Source organism: Pristis pectinata, chromosome 24 (genome assembly GCF_009764475.1).
Source record: "Pristis pectinata isolate sPriPec2 chromosome 24, sPriPec2.1.pri, whole genome shotgun sequence".
Classification (NCBI taxonomy): Eukaryota; Metazoa; Chordata; class Chondrichthyes; order Rhinopristiformes; family Pristidae; genus Pristis; species Pristis pectinata.
The window spans coordinates 2,738,067-2,759,559 of record NC_067428.1 but is presented as its reverse complement, the minus strand read 5'-3'; the positions used below and the strand labels follow the sequence as shown (position 1 = coordinate 2,759,559).

General features: G+C 41.4%; 1 protein-coding gene and 1 long non-coding RNA gene across 2 annotated transcripts in view; one reads left to right on the top strand and one right to left on the bottom strand.

Moving 5' to 3' along the window:
* Nucleotides 1-4,896, top strand: part of LOC127582417 (uncharacterized) — a 39,347-nt gene extending 34,451 nt beyond the window's left edge. The window contains exon 3 of the long non-coding RNA XR_007958113.1: nt 4,744-4,896. This is a non-coding gene — a long non-coding RNA (uncharacterized LOC127582417). The remainder of the gene's footprint in view (nt 1-4,743) is intronic.
* Nucleotides 4,897-8,676: 3,780 nt separating this feature from the next.
* The window catches only part of crsp7 (cofactor required for Sp1 transcriptional activation, subunit 7), a 217,112-nt gene continuing 204,295 nt past the window's right edge, over nt 8,677-21,493 (bottom strand). The window contains exon 3 of the mRNA XM_052037628.1: nt 8,677-15,990. Coding sequence (XP_051893588.1) covers nt 14,200-15,990 — 1,791 coding nt within the window. The 3' untranslated portion in view covers nt 8,677-14,199. The remainder of the gene's footprint in view (nt 15,991-21,493) is intronic.

The window sequence follows — 21,493 nt, the reverse complement described above, 5'->3', positions numbered from 1 at the left end:
GTTGCCGCAGGGCCTCCACCCTCCGGTGGCTTTGGGGACCATGTGCAGGGGGGAGGCCCAGGGGCTGTCTGACCTGCGAACAATCCCCAGCTCCTCCATGTGATGGAACTCTTCCTTTGCCAGGCGGAGCTTGTCTGGAGGTAATCGTCGTGCTCGGGCATGAAGGGGTGGCCCTGTGGTAATGATGTGGTGTCGTACCCCATGTGTGGGCCGAGAATTTGTAAACGAAGGTGCCAAAATCGATGGGAATTCGGCTAGGAGCTTGGTGAAATCGTCGCCAGAAAGGGTAATGGAGTCCAGGCGCGGGGCTGGTGGGCTGATTTCTCCCAGGGGATAGGTCCGGAGAGTGCTAGAGTGGACTAACCGCTTCCTTCGCAGGTCGACTAACAGGTTGTGGGCCCGAAGGAAATCGGCGCCTAGGAGTGGTCGGGCGACGGTGGCAAGGGTAAAGGTCCAGGTAAAACGGCTGCCGCCAAAGTGTAATTGAAGCGTACGGGTGCCGAAAGACCGTATCGTTGTACCGTTGGCGGCATTGAGTAGAGGACCTGGTGGCCTGTCACGAGTGTCGCGGCCTGTCGGGGGCAAAATACTGACCTCCGCTCCAGTATCAACGAGGAAATGCCGTCCAGATTTCTTGTCCTGAACGAAGAGGAGGCTCTGTCAGCGGCCAGCCGCCGTAGCCATCAGTGGCGGCTGGCCCTGGCGTTTCCCTGAAACTTGCAGGGTGGGCGGCATCGACGGGCCTCCGCACCCCACCTCTGATGGTAGAAGCACAGCTGGTCACCCGTGTCGTCGTCTGCGTTCCTGGGGCGTGGCTGCTCGGTTGCTGGGGCCGGGCGAGGCAGGCGTTGGGCTCGCGGCCTGGTGATTTGACTGACGGACGAACCGCTCTCGCGCTTGGCCCTCCACAGGACATCTGCCCGGGCGGCCACCTCACGGGGGTTGCTGAAGTCGGCATCAGCTAACAACAAGTGGATGTCATCGGGGAGCTGTTCGAGGAAGGCCTGTTCGAACATCAGGCATGGCTTGTGTCCCTCGGCCAATGCCAGCATCTCATTCATTAGGGCGGATGGGGATCTGTCCCCCAGGCCATCCAGATGAAGCAGGCGAGCGGCGTGCTCACGATGGGAGAGGCCAAAGGTCCGGATCAAAAGATCTTTGAAAGCCGGGTACTTATCTGCCTCCGGAGGCGACTGGATGAAGTCTCCAACCTGGGCGGCTGCCTCTTGGTCCAGAGAGCTAACCACATGGTAGTACTTCGTGGAGTCGGAGGTGATCTGCCGAAGGTGGAATTGCGCTTCGGCCTGGTCAAACCAGACGCTGGGCCGAAGTGTCCAAAAGGTGGGCAGCTTGAGGGCCACTGCGTTGGCTGCTGCGCTGTCGTCCATTTCGTGGGTCCAAAAGCCGTTTGGACCGTTGGGGTCACCAATGTAGCGGTTGCTACCGCGGTATAAAACAAGACTCTACTCGGAGGATTGCCAAACAGAACTGGTTTATTTTCCCGCCTTGTGCGGGCCCTTTAAGGGAGAAAAACTCCCGCCCAAAAAAAACGGCAATGACGTAAGTCCTACGTCATCAGGACTTTCCCGCGCGCGGGTTCTCCCCATCGCTCAGAAAGACGAGGCCCACCGCCATCTTGGGCCTCGTCGCTCCGACGCCGTGCGACCCGTCTGCCGAGCCGGTTCGCCCGACTAGACGGTGAGTCGCCACACTATAAAAATTCCCTTTTTCTCAAGCCAGCTAGATATAACAACAACAACCGAGCCAAACTCAGTGAACTTAAAATGATGGGAAATATTTGCTCCCCAGAGTTCTTTGTATAATTGAAGTCAATATCAGGGTTGTAAATGAGAACATTAACAAGTTACCAACATTCTTGATTTTGATGATCTATCTTTGATGGTATGAGAGAGTCTGGTGATAGGAAAGAGGTAAAAACTATTCTTGGGCAAAGTACAGCTGATCCTTGTGATGTTTAAGAGCGAGAACTTTTTTACTGAATAAAAGAGCCACAGCAACAATAAAAGGAGATAACACAAAACTCCAGAAGTGTAGTGAATAATTAATAGTATAGATTTGTGTTCCCAAGAGAAATACAAAGAACAGTAAAGGATAACCATAAAGCTCATAACAGCTTCAAAAATGGAAATGTGAGGAATATCAAGCTGAGCGGCAATAGACAACAGGAGCAGAAGTAGACCATTCGGCCCTTCGAGTCTGCACCGCCATTTTGAGATCATGGCTGATCCTCAACAATCAATATCCTGTTCCTGCCTTGTCCCCATATCCCTTGATTCCCCTATCTATAAGAAACCTATCTAGCTCCTTCTTGAAAGTGCCCAGAGAATTGGCCTCCGCTGCCCTCTGAGGCAGTGCATTCCACAAATTCACAACCCTCTGGGAGAAGTTTTTCCTCCCCTCTGTCCTAAATGGCCTAGCCCTTATTCTTAAATCATGCCCCCTGGTCCTGGACTTCCCCAACATCTGGAACATATTTCCTGTCTCTATCTTGTCCAATCCCTTAATAATCCTGTATGTTTCAATCAGATCCCCTCTCAATCTTCTCAATTCCAGCGTGTACAATCCCAGTCTCTCCAACCTCTCAGCATAAGACAGTCCCGACATCCCCGGAATTAACCTCGTAAACCTACGCTGCACGTCCTCTATAGCCAGGATATCCTTCCTTAACCCTGGAGACCAAAACTGTACAGAATACTCCAGGAGTGGTCTCACCAGGGCCCTGTACAAATGCAAAAGAATCTCAAAAGGCATCAACAATGAGTTCTAAATCTAGATAATATTGTAAGTGAAAATTAGAAATGGCTGATATGTTTAATAATTTGTGACACAGAATAGAAAAAGATTAAACTTTGACAAATCTGGAAATTAAAAATGTCTTAACCTTTTCTACAGACCTTTGTCAATTTAGGAATTGTCTCTTAATGTTGGAAAATTACAAATGTGACTTAATTGGTTTTAAGACAACTGTGACTGAAAAATTTGTTAGTCCGATAACTGTTGAAGGGAACACTCAATAAAAAGTGACTGAGCACTTAGAAAAAAAATGGAGTTTCTTAAAGAACCACCAAAGTGGATTTATAAAATAGAAGCCATATCTAACAAACCTAAATGCAATTTTTTGGGAAATAGCTGAAGGAGACTGGTGCATATAATATAAATAGATTTATGGTTATTAGTTAAAAGAATGTTAATGAAAATTAAAGTTCATAAAATTACCGACAGTTTATCTATCTGGGTATACTAAAATTGGAAAGAACTGCCTAATGGTATCCCAGCTATATGACTTTAACTATGCTTTACAGTATAGAGAGCCACATAACCAAGTTTGTGGACAACACATAAAAAATAGGAGCAGAAGGAGGCTATCTGGCCTGTCAAGCCTCCTCCACCATGCAATAAGATCATGGCTGATCTGGCCGTGGACTCAGATGCATCTACCTGCCTTTTCCCCATAAACCCTTAATTTCCCTACTATGCAAAAATCTGTGTCTTAAATATACAGTATTTAATGAGGTAGCCTCTACTACTTCACCGGGCAGATAATTCCACAGATTCACTATTGTCTGGGAAAAGCAGTTTCTCCTCATCTCCGCCCTAAATCTATTTGCCCCGAATCTCAAGGCTGTCTCCTAGTTCTGGGTCTCACCTACCAGTGGAAACAACCTTCCTGCCTCTATCTTATCTACTCCTTTCATAATTTTATATGTTTCTACAAGATCCCCTCTCATACTTCTGAACTCCAGAGAGTATAGTCCCAGGTGACTCAATCTCTCCTCATAGGCTAAACCTTTCATCTCCAGAATCAACCTGGTGAACCTCCTCTGCATCCCCTCCAAAGCCAGTATATCCTTCAAGCAAGGAGACCAGAACTGCACGCAGTACTCCAAGTGCGGCCTCACCAGTACCCCGTAATATTGCAGCATAACCTCCCTGCCTTTAAATTCAATCCCTCCAGCAATGAAGGCCAATATTCCATTTGCCTTCTTGATAATCTGTCACACCTGCAAACCAACCTTTTGCGATTCATGCACAAGCACTCCCAAGTCCCCCTGCACAACAACATGCTGCAATCTTTCACCATTTAAATAATCTGATCTTCTATTTTTCCTTCCAAGGAGGATGACATCACATTTACCAATATTGTACTTCATCTGCCAGACCCTCGCCCACTCACCTAACCTATCTCTATCGCTCCGCATTCTCTGCGCAATTTGCTTTTCCACTCAATTCAGTGCCATCAGCAAACTTAGATACGCTGCACTCGGCCCCCTCTTCCAAATCATTAATGTATATCATGAACAGTTGTGGGCCCAGCACCAACCTGTGGCACCCTGCTCACCACTGATTGCCAACCAGAGAAACACCCATTTATCCCAACTCTCTGCCTTCTATTGGTTAACCAATCCTCTATCCATGCTGATACATTCCCCCCAAACTCCATGCATCCTTACAAATATTGATGGTCCAATAAGTGATGAGACAAAACTACAATGAAATATTGATAAATAGGTCAAAACTCTGGTAGATAAATTTCAATGTCTTCATCTATTTTGAAGCAAAATATGACCCAATTTTCCATGAAACAACAGCAAAACTATTGGAATTTACCATCATTCCCTTGTGAAAATGACAAACTTTGAGGTTTCATTTCTTAGAGTTCAACATGGACATGAAGTTGTCATCAGTAATTCAGACCTCAAATTGTCTTGTTTTGCTTTGCAGCTTTTTCCACTGGAGCTAATCAGCCATGATTGAATGGCGGAGCAGACTCGATGGGCCGAATGGACTAATTCTGTTCCCAAATCCTATGGTCTAATGGAACAAAGAAAAATGAATTGATTGGACCAAAGAAACCCATTTATAAACCTCTTTTACTGCTAACTGCTTAGCAAACCCTTTCCCTAAAAACACATTTCACGTGGATTTTGATTACCTCAAATATTTCAAAAGTAATGATTTTAAATTTTCTTATTAAACTACTTGGCACATTGCAGTTTGTACCCTAAAGATTGTACGATATAAAATAAACATCTGTATCTTCAAAGTTCAAAATATTAGCTGAGCTTTTTCCTTCCTGCCCTGCCATCTATGAGAATTCATTAATGTGAATGGCTGCTCAACCAGCTTGATGCCATTACATTTGTTGGACACCAGGGATTACCGATGCCTAACAGAAATGCAGAAAAAGGAAGCCCACCTTTTGAACAAAATAAAACCAAATTTCCACCAAGAACAATAATAGTAAACTTCCTGCTTGTCTCAAGTGGGCCTGAAATGTCCAGTGAAACACATGTTATGCATAGATTAATTTATTACCTTCTATGTAATTCCAAATAATTTATTAACATCCCTCTCATGTTGACTTAATTAAATATTGCCCCATCTCTTTGCAACACTCCCTTGGTGACTTCCACTTCACTTCCCTTACAAACAACCTTTAATTCTCTACTTCTCCCTGAACATAAATGATTATGATGCTTCTGTACTCAAGCTTTTGTACACTGACAATGCAAAGTCTGCACTTCATAACCATTTCAGCACTACCATCTTGCTTAATCACTCCCTTCGAGACACAAGAGACTGTAGAGACCTTTATTCTCAGGAAACCGATCCAATTCCCATTATTCCTTCTAATGAAGTCCTTATCCCCAATCCCTCGTCAAAGAACCATTTACTGATGTACCAATATATATCACATTACATGTTTCACTATTAATCACAACTAGCCCTGCTTCAGAATTATTGGAGGGAAAAAATTATTTTCTCCATAACCAAACATTCTATTAAAAGCCTCTCCCATTTATGATACTATTTATTGACTATAGCTCCACCTTCAATACCATAATTCCAAATAAACTCATCTCCAAACTCCTAGACCTAGGACTTTGCACCTCCCTCTGCAACTGGATCCTCGACTTCCTGACCAACAGACAGCAATCAGCAAGGATGGGCAGCAACATTTGCCACAATTATCTTCAACACTGGTGCCCCACAAGGCTGTGGTCCTCAGCCCCCTACCGTACTCTCTACACACTCATGATTGTGTGGCCAGATTCTGCTCTAACTCTATTTACAAGTTCACATAACATCACCGTCGTGAGCTGTATCTCAAATAATGCTGAGACGGAGTACAGGAAGGAGATCGAGTCTAGTGGCATGGTGTCAAGACGATAACCTTTTTCTCAATGTCAGCAAAACAGAGCTGGTCAGCGACTTCAGGAAGTAGGGTGGAGCACGCACTCCTATATGGATCAATGGTGCTGAGGTAGAGATGGTTGAAAGTTTCAAGTTCCTAGGTGTAAATATCATCAATAGCTTGTCCTGGTCCGACTACATAAACGCTATGGCTAAGAAAACACACCAGCGCTTCTACTCCCTCAGAAGGCTAAAGAAATTTGGCACGTCCCCATTGACCCTTACCAATTTTTATAGATGCACCACAGGAAGCATCCTATCCAGATGCATCACTGCTTGGTATGGCAACTGCTCCGCCCAAGACCACAAGAAATTGTAGAGTTGTGGACACAGCTCAGTCCATCACAAATATCAGCCTCCCCTCCATCGACTGTCTAGACTTTCTGCTGCCTCGGTAAAGCAGCCAACATAATCAAAGACCCCTCCCACCCGGTCATTCTCTCTTCTCCCCCCTTCCATCAGGCAGAAGACACAAAACCTTGAAAACAGACACCACCAGGCTCAAGGACAGCTTCTACCCCGCAGTTATAAGACTCTTGAATGGACATCTTGCACGTTGAAGATGAACTCTTGATCTCACAATTTATCTTGTCATAGCCCTTGAACCTCATTGTCTACCAGCACACCACTTTCACTGTAACTGCTATCTTCTGCATTCTGTTATTGCTTTTCCCTTTTTTACTACCTCAATGTACTTGTTTTGAAATGATTTGTACAGATGGCATGTGTGACAATAATAAACCATTTCCTTCACCCTGACTTTAAGAACACAATAGGAGCAGGAGTAAGCCTACCCCATTCTCAATGTGATCATGATTGATCAATGCTGGCCTTCAACTACTCTGCGCCAGTCCTCAATTTCATGATCTATCAAACATTACCTACCTCCACCTTAAATACATATAATGATCCAGCCCCCGCAACCCTCTGGGAAAGAGAATTCCAGAGATTCACCACCCTTCATGAAAATAAATTTCTATGCACCTGTTTTAAATACTGGCCCCTTATCTTGTAATTGCGTCTCCTTGTTTGTGACCCTCCCATGAGCGAAAACACCTCAACAACTAGCCTGTTAAACACCCCTGGGGATCAATATGGCCACAACTCACTCTAAAATCCAAAGAATGCAGAGCAAAATTGTTTAGCCTCTCATGATAGGACAAGCCTCTCATCCCAGGAATTGGCCTGGTAAATCTCCTTTGGACTGTCTCCAATACTAAGCATAAGATTTGAGGTAATGGAGACAGTCCAAAGGAGATTTACCAGGACATGTTCTTAGGACAAAGTGCCTCTAGCCAAGAGAATACTTCAACGTATTGTCATTGTAAGTTTAGACAAAACAGATAAAAACAGCAAAGAGGTAGCCTAATTAAGGCGCACATTAGCAAGGAGATTGAGAAAATGCCTTTGTCAAATATTATACTTCAACACACCTGCCTACACTTTATCAGATGAAACTGGTTTGAAGCACATGGTTTCCAATTAGTCCAGATATCCGTAGCATAATTACTCACTTAAAAATTATGTAATCATTTAGTCACTTTATGACTGTTTAAGTATGTGCGGATGTTAAATAAGTCTCACCTTGCTATCGGATAGAAGTGTACATATCCTGTTTCTGACGGTTACTTCACTGTTGAAGCCTTTAGAACTGATGGCAGCTGTTTAGCTGTACAGCACAGGAACATGCCCCCCAGCCCACCATGTCTGAACCCACTATTATACCAATCTAAACTAATCCCACATGGTCAATATCCCATCAGTCCCTGCCTGTTCACATGTCTAAATGCTACAATACTTGCCTTTACCACTTCCCCTGGCAGTGCATTCTAGGCACCTACCACTATGTATAAAAAAACTTGCCTCGCAAATCTCCTTTAAACTTCAAATCTCAAAGCTGTGCTCTCTGGTATTTTACATTTCCACCCTGGGAAAAATACCATCTATTTATGGGTCTCTTATCTAGCTATTGATTTAGTCATCAACGCCCTACTACGACTGAGCTTAAGTAGTTATTTGTTTGAGAGAAGAACAGTTTCACTTGGTGGATTTGTGACACTATTTTGTACAGGGATAAAATATCTAAATTTTGTGTGGTCCTGCTAGTATACAAATGTTACCTGTTGAAATTGCATTCTGCAATACATATTTGCCAGATGTTTAATCTATAATTCCTCAAAACTGAAGCGGCTAGTGGTGATATTCACTTCTTGGCAGCCCTGGTGATTTTTGCAGCAAGTTCTTTCTTAGCAACTGCTTTGATTACACCTACAGCCACCATCTGTCTCATACCACAGACACCAAAGAGACCAAGAGGTGGATATTCAGAAAAGCTCTTGACATAAACAAATGAACACTTTACAAACATGACGACAGTGGACGCTCCATGTGAAGAGAGCAGGAAATTCTTCTAAAAAAATCATCTTTATTTTCACATGTGGTTAAATAAAAGCTGTAAAACATACAAAAAGGTAAAACAGTGTATTGACCATATCTCACATAGTAAATTTCAGATCTCAGCCATATTGTCTTCACTATATTACAGCAGTAACTAAACTTTACAAATATTTTTAAGGCTGTAAAATGCTTTTGGACATCCTGAGAGGGACCATTATAAATGCAAATTATTCTTCCCTGAAGTTCAGCTCGGCATTAATGGGCAGAAATATTTATTTGACTTCCTCTAATATCAAAGCTCTTAGTGTAAATGCACCTCAGGCTGGGCAATTGACCAGAAGCTTACAGGTTTGATTTCAGTCTGTGTTTGGCCACAGTAACTCTGGCAGGAGGGAGAACTAGAACAATATGTTTTGTCATTTCTGATCTGACATGTGGTTGTAAGACATCAACAAGCTCCATCTCTGATGCCATACTTGTTTAAATATCCTGAAGGGAGTTGAGCTAACAATAAAAACAATGTACAGGAATTCTGCTCATCAAAAAGATCATTTCATGAAACAACCCAAAAACCTCAGACCAAATTTTGTAGAGTTACAAAACTAACCATATACCTTCACTGAATTTACAAACATGCCCATTTAGATGGTCTCCAAAGGGCTCTTCTATTACAGGTGGTCTTGTACCTCACAGCATCAAAGGAGTTAAAAGACCTGACAGTGTTTTATTGTATTCATGATCCCCAAACAGGGATTCCTTGAAATGGAAATGGGGCCAGAACAGCCTTGCTATTTTGTTTTCCTACCCTTTGGGCAGATTGAAATCCATAATGGCATTTTAATAGATTGCTGCTGTGAAAAAACATCGGATAGCACTAGGTAGAAAATCAAATAATACCAAACAAATTTCTAGTTTATACTGGAAACCATCTTTGGAGTCCTTGTAGAGAATTTACAACACAGAACTAGGCACTCAGTTCAACTAGCGGGGTGTTCTCTCTTTCCTTCATTTAAAACCAACATCACATCCTTTTATTTTCTTCTCTATAAGGTACTTACCTATCTTCAACTTAATTGCATAAGCACCTCAACTACTCCATGTGGTTCCACATTCTAAGCACTTTCTAGAAGAATTATCTCCTGAACTCCTTGTTGCATTTATTAGTGATCACGTTATGCTTATGACCCGTAATTAAAAATTCTCTTAAGAATAAACTACATTTACCTTTATCAAACTTTCATAACTTTAAAGACATTACTCTTTGTTTCTAAAACAACTGGGATTATAATGATAATCTTGTTTTTCTCCCCCTATTGTTATAACCACATTTAGGAAGATTTTTTGTACCTTGTCAACTGTCTCTAAATTGTTTTTGTAACATGACACCAAGGAAATCTAGGAGTTAATCACTTAGCTGTGAAGGATGATACACAGTGCAAACGCTTGAACAACTTTAATAAAGAACATCTTTAAAGACCTGCAAAGACGTACAGGTAGGTTAATTTGGGTTTAAATGGGCGGCGCGGACTCATTGGGCCAGAAGGGCCTGTTACCACGCTGTAAATAAAATTTTTTTAAAAATGCACACTTACTGCAAAATTACCAGTCATTTTTCAATTTTTCCTCCAATTCTTAAATGAATTCCCTGGAATAATTTTCAAAGCTAACTTCATTCTTTCTTGGACCATGACTATCAAGAGTGGCTTTCTTAATCTTGACTGTACAAGTCCTGTGGGACACTGACTAGGTGCCAACTTTTCTTGACTTCTCTCTAATGTCTCCAAAGACTGCATGGGAGGGCATGGTAGCCTGTTCTGAATGGAAATAAAATGCAAAAGCTGGAAATCTGAAGGAAAAACAGAAAATGCTCAAAGCGCTCTGCAGAAGCTGTGGAAAGAAACATAATTAACATTTTAGGTCTGATAAAGGGTCTTTGACATGAAACTTCAGCTGTTTCTTTTTCCACAAATGCTGCCCGACTTGCTGAGTATTTCCAGCATTTTTTGCTTTTCTTCCAGATTTTTTTTTAAGATTTCAGCATTTTGATTTTGTTTCGGCCTAAGGTGAATACTGAAATCTAGAACTCTGCCAAGCAACAATTTGATCATATAACCTCCATTTGAAAAGCTTGCTTTAAGGACTTAACATTTATTTCCAGAAAGAAGTTTACTTAGCTATAAAAAAAGTCAGTCAGGCAGAGGCTGGAATCATTAATATTGTTTAAGTAGCTGATTCCTAAATTTAAAAATATTACAGCAAATGCTGAAGGAAAAACAGAAAATGCTTCAAATAGTAGGTCAGGCAGCATCTGCAGAGAAAGAATCAGTGTTAACATTTCAGGTTAATTATCTTTTATTAGAAACATAAAGGTCAGACCTAAATTTATTTTAAGATGCAGAGAAATCGTACTGGATGGAAGGCAGGCGAGAGAAAATGACGTCGAATTTAAATACCCTCAAGTTCTTCTGGACAAAATCTATCTTGCATATCAAGAATTTGAAGAGGCAAGAATTTGAGAAATTCAGGAACAGGGGGTAGACCATTTAGATCATAGAGACTATTCTGTGAGATTATAGATCTGTGACCCAGCTCCACAATTATTGTCCTTCACCAATTAACACCTTTCATTTACAAAATGATACCTCAAATGGTAGATCCTCTGCATTTGCCCTATGTTTCCCTTAAAATCTTGAACATATCAAATCATCCTAAACCATCTGAACTCCAGAGACTACAAAACCAGTTTGCACAACAATTTCTCCTTAAAATTGATCAACCGAAGTTCAGATAGCAGAATGGTTAAGAGAGGTTACAATACATCTTGCTAGAATGGTACCAAGAACTAGACTTGAGATGCATAGACAGACGAGAACTGGTTTCTCTAAATAAAAAGCGAGGAGATTTAATAAAGGTTTTTTTTAAAAAAAAGAGAAGTTTTTGATTGGGAGAAACTGTTTACAAGGAGGGTTGGTAACCATAGAGCAGATTTAAGGTAATTTGAGATGTGGTACTTTAAAAGTACAGAATTACTTGTCTGAAAGTGAAATGTAGCATTAACTATCAATAAACCTAAGACAGACAAATTGGGTGGCTCTTTCAAAAAATGGTTTAGGGATTACGGCTAAAATAATCTCCTTGTGTGGCACGTAAATTTGTTAATTCATTACTCCCCTAAATCTTTATTACTAACATCAACATCAATACTCACCAAGAAAATAATTGTAACAATAATGTTTATTTCTCTACTACCTGTTTTAGTGGTCTTTTGATATTCACTCCATTTTGGACAAAAGCCAGCTCGTCAACCAGTAACATCGTCCATCTCCAATCTCAAGTAAAAGCTGCACAAAACCACTCATTAAAGGAGGTGGAGGAACCACAGAAGTATTAAGATTTATGTCCTTTTTTTTGGGGTGGGGGGTTGGTGGGGAGGGGATCTTAATATTGAGATTCAACCTTTAAATGGAGAAATACCAATTTACAGTAAAATGACACTGCTGTGTTGGAATAGGCTGCTCTGTATCATTCTGTTTCCTCACAAAGATGCAATGAGCCATATTCACCAATGGGATCTCCCATGGCAAAAAACAGATGGACATAATTGAGCTCTAATACGACTTAATGCCAACATATTCAGAAATTCCATTGTAGCTGCTCTGTTTTTGAAGAATTCTTTCTTCCCTTCTTACATATTCTACACCCCAGTGGAAAATGCCAACAGTTGTGAAAATCGATTTTATAAAGTTTTCAAAAAGACAGATGACAGTAACAGGGCTGGAAACAAAGAGAAAAAGCATGGAAGCCAAAGACAGAAAGTTAGAATATCAGTGGGAGATGAACAGACTTAAACTGTCTTGACCATTTCCCCTACTAAAATTGAAGGCACTAGATCACATTAGGGCAGGAGGTCTCTGGTGCCCCATTAGGTTTCACTCAAGATGGCTTTATAATTGGAAGTAAAAACTTTCAGCAGGAATAACTGGATGACTTGCTCAATAGATTCCCCACCTAGCTCTGGTTGCATACACCACCAGTGACATTTCATTCAAGTACAATGGATGGAATCCAGGATTTTCCCAAATTATTGTTCAGCACCGCCCAGGCTTCACTAAAGCATGAGGAATGACACATTTTAATTTGAGGTTGAAACAGGAACAAGAGCAATGTAACTAAACTTCAGATCAACAATGTCACAACAAAATTAACTTAGCATGCTCATGTCCATGGCTAATTACATGTGAAAAACAAACCATTGGAAGAATCCACTTCAGAATTAAACACAACATTGATCATCTGTTTACTGTTTGAGAGGTAATTTTTGCAAGTATAATTTCATCAGCGAAGTCATTTTCTAAATAAAAGGGGGCAGATTTCTGTGCAAATTTTTTTTTATTGTTTCCACATTTATATCACAACGTGTCCACTTAAAAGGACCAAATAGCAAAGTCATTCCTTCTGTATTGTGCAGAACACAGAAGTCTAATTTCTGTACATTCACTAAGGCTTCTTGTTTTGCAGTTGTGGTATGATGGATTCCATAAGGCAAACAATATCTAAAGGAATGGTAACAAGTATATCTCCAGCATACAAACAGATTCCTTTTGAAATTTTTTGATTTTTAAATCAACTTCTCACAGTACAAAGTTGCAAACTAGTAGCACCCTCTTTTTTTGTCCACTTTTGAGATTTGGGGAAGTAAGAACATTTGTAGAGATCAAGCAAGAGAAGAGCAAAGCAGAGAACAAAATTATATAGTTAATGTTTGAATTTTGTAAGGTGGCAAGAATAAAAAAACTCTCATTTTTGACTTAGTAAAATAGATTTCTTTTCAAACATTTTTAAACCTAAATTATGAAGAACCAAGGATTTTATCCCCTGTTTAAACAGAGGATGACAGTAACTACCAGCATGTGAAGACCTATGGAATGTTTGGTATGACGTGGTACTGTGCAAACATTCACAGTCTGACATGATTTTTCACGTTAAAAAATTATGTTGAAAAAAATGCAATGTAAATACGAGAAATCTACAGTTTTTGCACATTTGTCTCACTGCCAAATTAAAGTGTTCTGTTTTTAAAAAGAGAAAATAAAATAAATAGATGTATACTTTTTAAGGTAACATTATTCATTTAGTTTGGATGCCACTTAAAGCTCCTGTAACTGCCCCAAGACCATATCCAGCCTACTGTAAAGTGCTGGAACCTTTGTCAAGCCTCAACTTTCTCCCACAGAAAACCGTTCCTCACTGAGCTTGTTGACCTCTCATTAAAACCTGTCCTAATCCCAAAGGGGAGTTGCTTATACATCAGAACTAACCATTCTTTCCTTTTTCTTTCTCAAACTCCTCCTGTGCTTCTTTCCCTCCTTTGCAATTTTGGTTAAACACTGATAGCAGCAAACTGCAGAAGAGAGGGTACTGGGGTTGGGTGGGGGCAGGGGGTCTTACACAGATGGGCTGAGAATTAGAACCTTCAGGACCTTATCTTGCAACCCTGATACAGTTGCTCATTTCCAGTAAGTGGGAACCACTTGTTTGCCACCAGATGACCTTAAACCTTAAAGCAAGCCAAATGGGCAGTAACGCTCAGTCCAGACAGACATACGGCAGTATATGCAGTTGTCCCTGATCACCATGAGGGTCCAAAGATATGCCCTGCGTCCAATCATACCATTTGCCCTGGTTGTCCCAGCAACCATTCACACCAGCCCAGTGTTGCTCGTGTATTCGGTGAACGTCTGAGTCTTTGATCTCTCTACTGACTCCAGGAAGTTCTGAAGGTGAGTCTGTAGGTACCAATACGTGGACCTCACGGGCCTCTGTGCTAGTGCTATACCTGTGGCTTTCGTGCTGTAGAAATTCAACAATGTGTCCTCCGGGAGGCTGCACTCCTGAGGATGAAAGAAGGCAGCTCTGTCTCGATAAGTAAGACTGAATAATTTCATTTTTTGATAATTCCTTCCAGTTCGTTTGATCTAAAGTACTTTGCAAGTTTACTCTCTGTTCTTGGACCACTTCGGTGGTTCGATGGGGCTCAGTTGGAACCGAGCTTTCAGCCTGAGATGAATCCTTGTGTGTTAAAGGTTTGATCTGTCCTGTAGCAGGATCAAATGTAATTCTACGTTCTTTCAACCGTACAGGTTTTACACTTTCATCCATAACTTGTCCATCTAAGTTCACCTGATAGTCTCTGGGCCTGTACTTTTTCTTGGATGACTTTTTGTTATCGTGACCAAAAGAGGCACACTCATTGGAGGGCAAATCTCCCATAACAGCATCCAATTCAAGATTCTGCGAGGATTCTCCGCGATGTAAAGTTGATGAATTGGGGCTATGCGAGGGGTACACCGAGTCCTGCTGCTGTGGTGAAGAATGGTGCTGTAGTTGGTTTTCACCAAGAGTCTCCGAACCAGGTGTGTCTACTAGCCGATCTAAGAGGCTTTCAGTCTCTGGTAGGTGTAAGCTTTTTACCTGGGATGGCAGAGGTGGTGTTGTAGCTGTCTGCAATACAGGAGATGACATCTGAACATTTTTCTTGGGCAGGTGGGACACTGTCCTGTCAGAATCAGTACCTACTTGAGCCGACGTTCCTGTAAAGCTCTGAGAAGGGCTAGCAATAGAGCCCTTGGGTGCATATGTCGTGGAAGGTTTGGCTAGCATTTCCTGTTTAAGAGTCCTTGGGCTAAATGATTGACAGCGCGGGCTACTGGGCCGATATCGTCCCACAGGATCATCAGTTTTTCCATGCTGCTGCAGAATAGCAGTCTTTAGCAATGTGGAAGTGCCAGGGTTTCTTACGAGACCTGGAGAACTGGTATGTGGTTTCACAGCATTGACTGGTATCTTGCTATGCTTGTCATTTTCATAAGGTGCCTGAGGGTCTGATCTGCTTTTATCTGGGACAGCATGGGTGTTTGAAGATGTCACGTCAGGTGGACTTGGGAAGTTTTCAGGACTGCTGCGGATTCCATTGCTTGGTGGCGGTGTAGAGTTCTGCAGCTGTTCATTATTGGGCTTTGGGACTTTGGATGGTGGCCCCTTCATGCCATCCCCTTTCCGCTTCCGAATACCCTGCTTGTCACCAAAGAGAGAGTAGGAGTTGTGCACATCATTCTTATTTTTCAGATCTGGGACTGGCTTGGCTCCCCCTACTGCAGTGCTGGTGGCTAGAGATGGCAAGTCATGCTTGTAAGCATGCGCTCCCCCATTCGCTGAACCAGGAGAGTTGGACAGTGCTCTGGGCACAGACTCAATCTGCCCAACAGGCTCAACCAGCAACTTCTGCCAGCTCCTTAGCAGTTTCTTGGCACGCTTTGCAAGCTCCTCATTCTTGGTTTTCTTCCGTACATCATTGATGAGTTTCCCCAGCCTCGTTTCCTGGAAAGGCAAAGAACTGGATGTTAGCAAGTTCAGGCTTGAATAACCCCTTCTCATTCCTTTTTCAGACTTCTCATGAAAAGTCAAGAATGAGCATTTTTAAAAAAATATTACAAGTCAGTAAGCAACCTTTGCAGCCAAAGGTCTCAAACAACTTGCAATTAATGTAAAAATGTCCTGGTGTGCATCAGAGATTTAGTCCATTGGTCAGAGAGCCCTTAGGTTTATTTAAATGCATCTCAGTCTTGAAATTACACATCTTTGAATAATTCTCTAACAATTTTCTAGATGCAATGCTCTCTATTGAGAGATTTGTATCTTAAATAAAACCTTGTTTTATTTAAATTAAGATACAAATCTCTCAACAGAGAGCATTGTCATCCTTTGCACCTCTTGCTCTCTGCATTCTTTGAGATAAGGACTTCCTATAAAATAAAGTTCTGTTTTATGCTAAGAAAGCCAGTCCTCCATGGACATACTCAGACAATGCACTGTATATGTATATTTGCTTAAATAGAGTCAGAGTCATACAACTAAAATCAGGCCCTTGAGTTGTCTATATGAATCCCATTTATCAGCACTTAGGGATAGATAGTCAGAGTCTCTTTCCTGGGGTAGAAATATCAAATACTAGACAGCGTAGCTTTAAAGTGAGAGGGAGGGAGGGTTTTTTTTGCACACGAAGAGTGGCAGGTGCCTAGTGGCGTTTAATGGACAATTAGACAAGGAATGAAGAGTCATGGATCACGTGCAGGCAAATAGGATTAGTTTCACTTAGCATCATGGTCAGCACAGACATCAGGGGCCAAAGGGCCTGTATTGTTCTATGTTCTATAACCTTCCATATCTTGGTGATTCAAAGGCTCATCTCATTACTTCTTAAATGTTTGGAGAGTACCTACTTCCTCTATCTTCTGAGGCACTGCATTCTAGATTGCAACCACCATTTGGGTGATTTTTCCTCCCCCCCCCCCCCCCCCCCCCCCCCCCTTATCATGGGATCTAATCCCTTTATAATAGGAATGTTCAAAACAATAGCAATCCTAACCCATGTTTTGTCCATTAGTAAAATGCAATTATTTACAACTGTTTGCATGCATTCACACACTGTCACCACCTCTGTAAACATCATTCAAAACTACCACTAATAAGGTTGTAGTAATCAGGAATGTCCTTAGCTCTTGGTTCACGCACATCAGCTAATGATGCTGTTTGCCCCTGCTTCAACCATTCATCCCAAGGCTTTACCAGTGTTATCCATTTTTGTTGTAAATTGTGTAAAATTAATAGATTTTGAATGCAAGGAAATCAGTCTTCACTAATATTTATAGTGAGTGATGAATAACTTAATAGAAGGCATAAACATGAGATAAATAATAAGGTAATTGCAGTTTAATAAGCTCAAACAGCCCACTGAAATGTTATGCATCATATGCAATGGCTGTTCAAACAAAAAGTGCCACTATAATTCATAGTGATGGAAAATGGGTAATGGAAATTCCCTGGTACAAAGCATTGCCAGCTGGGGCTTCTACTTGTATATTGTGTGGCAGGGCACAAGGTTGTTTTAGAACATAAGAAACCAAGAAACTAGCAGGAGTAGGCCATCAGGCCCTTCAAGCCTACCCCACCATTCAATGATCATGGCTGATCTATGGTGGCCTCAAATTCTCTTCTGTGCTATTTCTCCACACCCCTCTATTCCTTGATCTATCAAATATCTATCTACCTCCACTTTAAATACTTCTAATGATCCAGCTTCCATGACCCACCAGGGCAGAAAATTCCGGAGGCTCACCACTCTCTGCGAGAAGAAATGTTTATGCATCTCAGTTTTAAATGACTGGCTCCTTAACTTGTAGTTATGTCCTCTTGATTCCCACTTGTGAAAATATCCCAACAGCTACCCTGTCAAGCCCCCTTAGAATCTTGTGTTTGAACAAGGCCATCCTCCATTCTTCTAAACTCCAAGGACCAAACTATTTAGCCTCTCTTGGTAAGACAACCCTCTCATCACAGGAATTAGCCTGGTGAATCTCCTCTGTACTACCTTCAGTGTTACTATTTTTTTCAGAAGGGGACTAAAACTGTACACAGTATTCCAGTTGAGGCCTCAACTACACCCTGCACATTTCCCCATTTTTAAACTCCTATTCCCTTGCAAAGGAGGACAAAATGCCATGTGCCTTCTTAACTACTGGTTGGACTTGCCTGCCAGCTTTTGGTGATTCATGCACTAGAGCACCTATGTACTTCACCCACTTGCAGTCTGCCCTTTGATTTCTCTTACTGAAGTGCATGATCTCACACTTCCCCACATTAAACTCCATTTGCCAGTCTTTTGCTCACTCACTCTATGACCCATCGCACAATCACAATATCCTTATCACAAAATGCCTTCCACCTATCTTATCATCAGCAGCAAATCTGGAAACTTCAAACTGTTCCTTCCTCCAGGTCATTACTGTAAATAGTGAACAATTGTGGGCCAAGAACCGATCTCTGGGGTGTTTCAGTAGTTACCTCCTTCCAGTCTGAGGATGACCCATTTATTCCAACTCTGTTTTCAACGAGACAGCCAGTCTTCAATCCATTCTAAAACACTTCCTCTGACACCATGGGTTTCCAATATATGCACCTGCCTCCCATGTGGCACCTCGTCAAACTCCCTTATTTAAATTGAAGACACTGGTTATGGACCCATCCTCAAACTGCATTTGGAATTCTATCATATTATGGTCACTCTCCCCCAAGGGGTTTTAAAAAAAAAATCACAAGATAACTTATTAATCCTTCATTACCCAAAACTAAATCTGAAATAGCCTGTTCCTGGGCAAGCTCCACTGTACTGCTCTAAAAAGCAATTCCTGACACATTTCACAAATTCTTCTTCTAAGATACCTGCCAGTTTGGTTCTTCCTATCAATACAAAGATTTAAATCTCCCATCATTGCAGCTCCCTTCAAACCTGCCCTTGGTATTTCCCATTTATGCTCGGCGATAAGAATGGACTCTTGACCTCACAATCTACCTTGTTATGGTCCTTATTGTCTGCCTGCACTGAATTTTCACTGTAGCTGTTACACTGTATTCTGCATTCTGTTATTGTTTTACCTTGTACTATCTCAGTGCACTGTGTAATGAATTGATCTGTACGAACGGTGTGCAAGACAAGCTTTTCACTGGACCTCGGTACAAGTGACAATAATAAACCAATTCCAGTGCCCAACTGAAAAGTTAGATTTTGGACTTTTTCCCACCCATGTCTTCCTTCCCCTGCTATTAATGATTTCAACCCAACCAATATCCACTGCCTTTATGTCACAACTCATCACTGCTTGTTACCTTCCCTTGATAAACAATGCCACCCCACCTCCTTTTCCCTCTGGCCTGCTCTTTTGGAACAGTACATAACCTGGAATATTGAGCACCCAGTCCTAGTGACCCTGCTGCCAGGTTCTGTAATAGCTATTACATCATACTCATGTGTTGCTATCTGTGGTATCAACTCATTTATCATGTTGCAAATGCTACATGCAGCATTTGAATAAGAACACAATGCTTTGATTTTCTTTCCCCACAGCTGTTTAACTTTGGATTTTCTCTGTTTTGCATATATTAAATTACATCTTCTGCCCTGGCCTATCACACTATGGCCGTCATCATCCTTGCTATCCTGTGCTCTTTTATTTCGCCCTGATTTATTCTATTCTTGGAGCCCTCCACCCTCCTAGTTAGCTTAAAACCCTATCTACAATCCTAGTTAAGCAATTCGCCAGCATGCTGGCCCAAGCACAGTTAATTCTCTTTTATTGGCTACCTTATAATGAGAACTTGAAAGTCAAACAAACCACAGCTACTCGTATTTCACCTTGTTGCACTACTTTGCTGTAAATGTAGCAGAACTTTTGCCTCTGTTAGTCAAGAAGTGATGTCCCAAGCATTCACGCCTCCACATTTTGCTTTTGCACAATTTAAGCATGTCTGATAACTTGCATTTACCTTGAGAAGATGTATCTGATAAACATTCAGTTTAGTCACTTTAGCTGTTGGATTTTAAGATGGTGGTTGATCATATCAGAACTCAGCTGAGAAATCCCTTGGAGCTGTGCTTGCTTCATTGTTGTTAGTTACTTTGCTACAAATATACTGAAGTCCTTGCTAAGGTTTTGAAACTGGGCTCAAACTTCTAATGGAATAAAGCCAGCAAAGTGGAAACATGCAAGTAATAGCTTAAGTCTGACAGTGCAAACTACTGTAGTGAAATGAGAAGCATGACCCTTTGCTGTCTGAACTCGAGGGCCATTCTCGGTTCAGTATGGACAGCCTTCTACAGAATAAACTGCAATTGTTCTGCAATCAGGTGGTTTGGCAACGGAACAGGGAGAGAAAAAGTACAATTTGGTTAACTTTAATATCATAGCATTCAACTTGTCAGGAATTGTTCTAAGCTGTGGGATTGCTGCAGCTACAATGAAAAAAATACTAAAAAGAAAGCAATGATGTACAAATTACTTTTCAGTTACAGCCAGTGATCTCAACATAGTCCAGAGTATGGGAACCACCCTTTGAGTTTTCTAATGATATATGGTTTCTTTAGAACCCTTGGTTGTACATATTTTGACCCCAGAAAATGTGAATGCAAGCACAAGAAGAGTACTTGCCCTCATACTCAGAAAATAAGAATTAAAAAAACAGATGCTGGAAATCTGAAACAAAACCAGAAAATGCTGGAAAAACTCAGCAAGTCAATGTTTAAGGTCTGTGAAGGGTGAGAGACCCAAAACGTTGACAGTTTCTCTTTCCACAAGGCAAAAATGGTTATAGCAGAAACAATTAGGAATAAAAGTGGGGAAATTTTGCAGCGAGCTCAAATCATGCTTGATAACACAGTTTTTGGGACCAATCATCAGTCCCACAGGACAAGCATTTTTAAACAAAATATAAAGCATAAATGGTGCTAAATGGAAAACTAATTGACCTCCTTGTACACTCCAATTCCTATCACTTAAAATGAGAACAGTTCCAACAGTATCTAAGTTCCCATCCTCACCATTTTTTTTCAATTAGAGACAATGGTGTTAAAGCCATAGGCCTGAACATGCTTCAATAAAATTTGCTGCGGTTTTCATTTCTACTTGTCTGTTAGCACATTCACCACTCACACCAACTACGTGGTTCTACCAAGAGAGGGCACTACTGCACTTTACCAGAACAATTGTCGCAAAAGCAAGAAAAACAACAAAAAATTGCACCTCTACATCTTTAATGTTTGCCCATTTCCTAAGCCAAATAAATACGAACATTGCAAAAGGATGATAAAAAGTTTTGTCCATGATTTAAGGTAAATGGATGTCACGTGAGAGGGGTGAAAACATTCAGGTGAGCTCTGGGTCTTTGGCAGGCTTGTTTGACTAACTAGGCCCAAAATTCAGGCTAAGTGACCAAAGATCAACAAATGGATGAAATGCAAGAACTGTTCCTTCCTGTCTACAATGTCGCT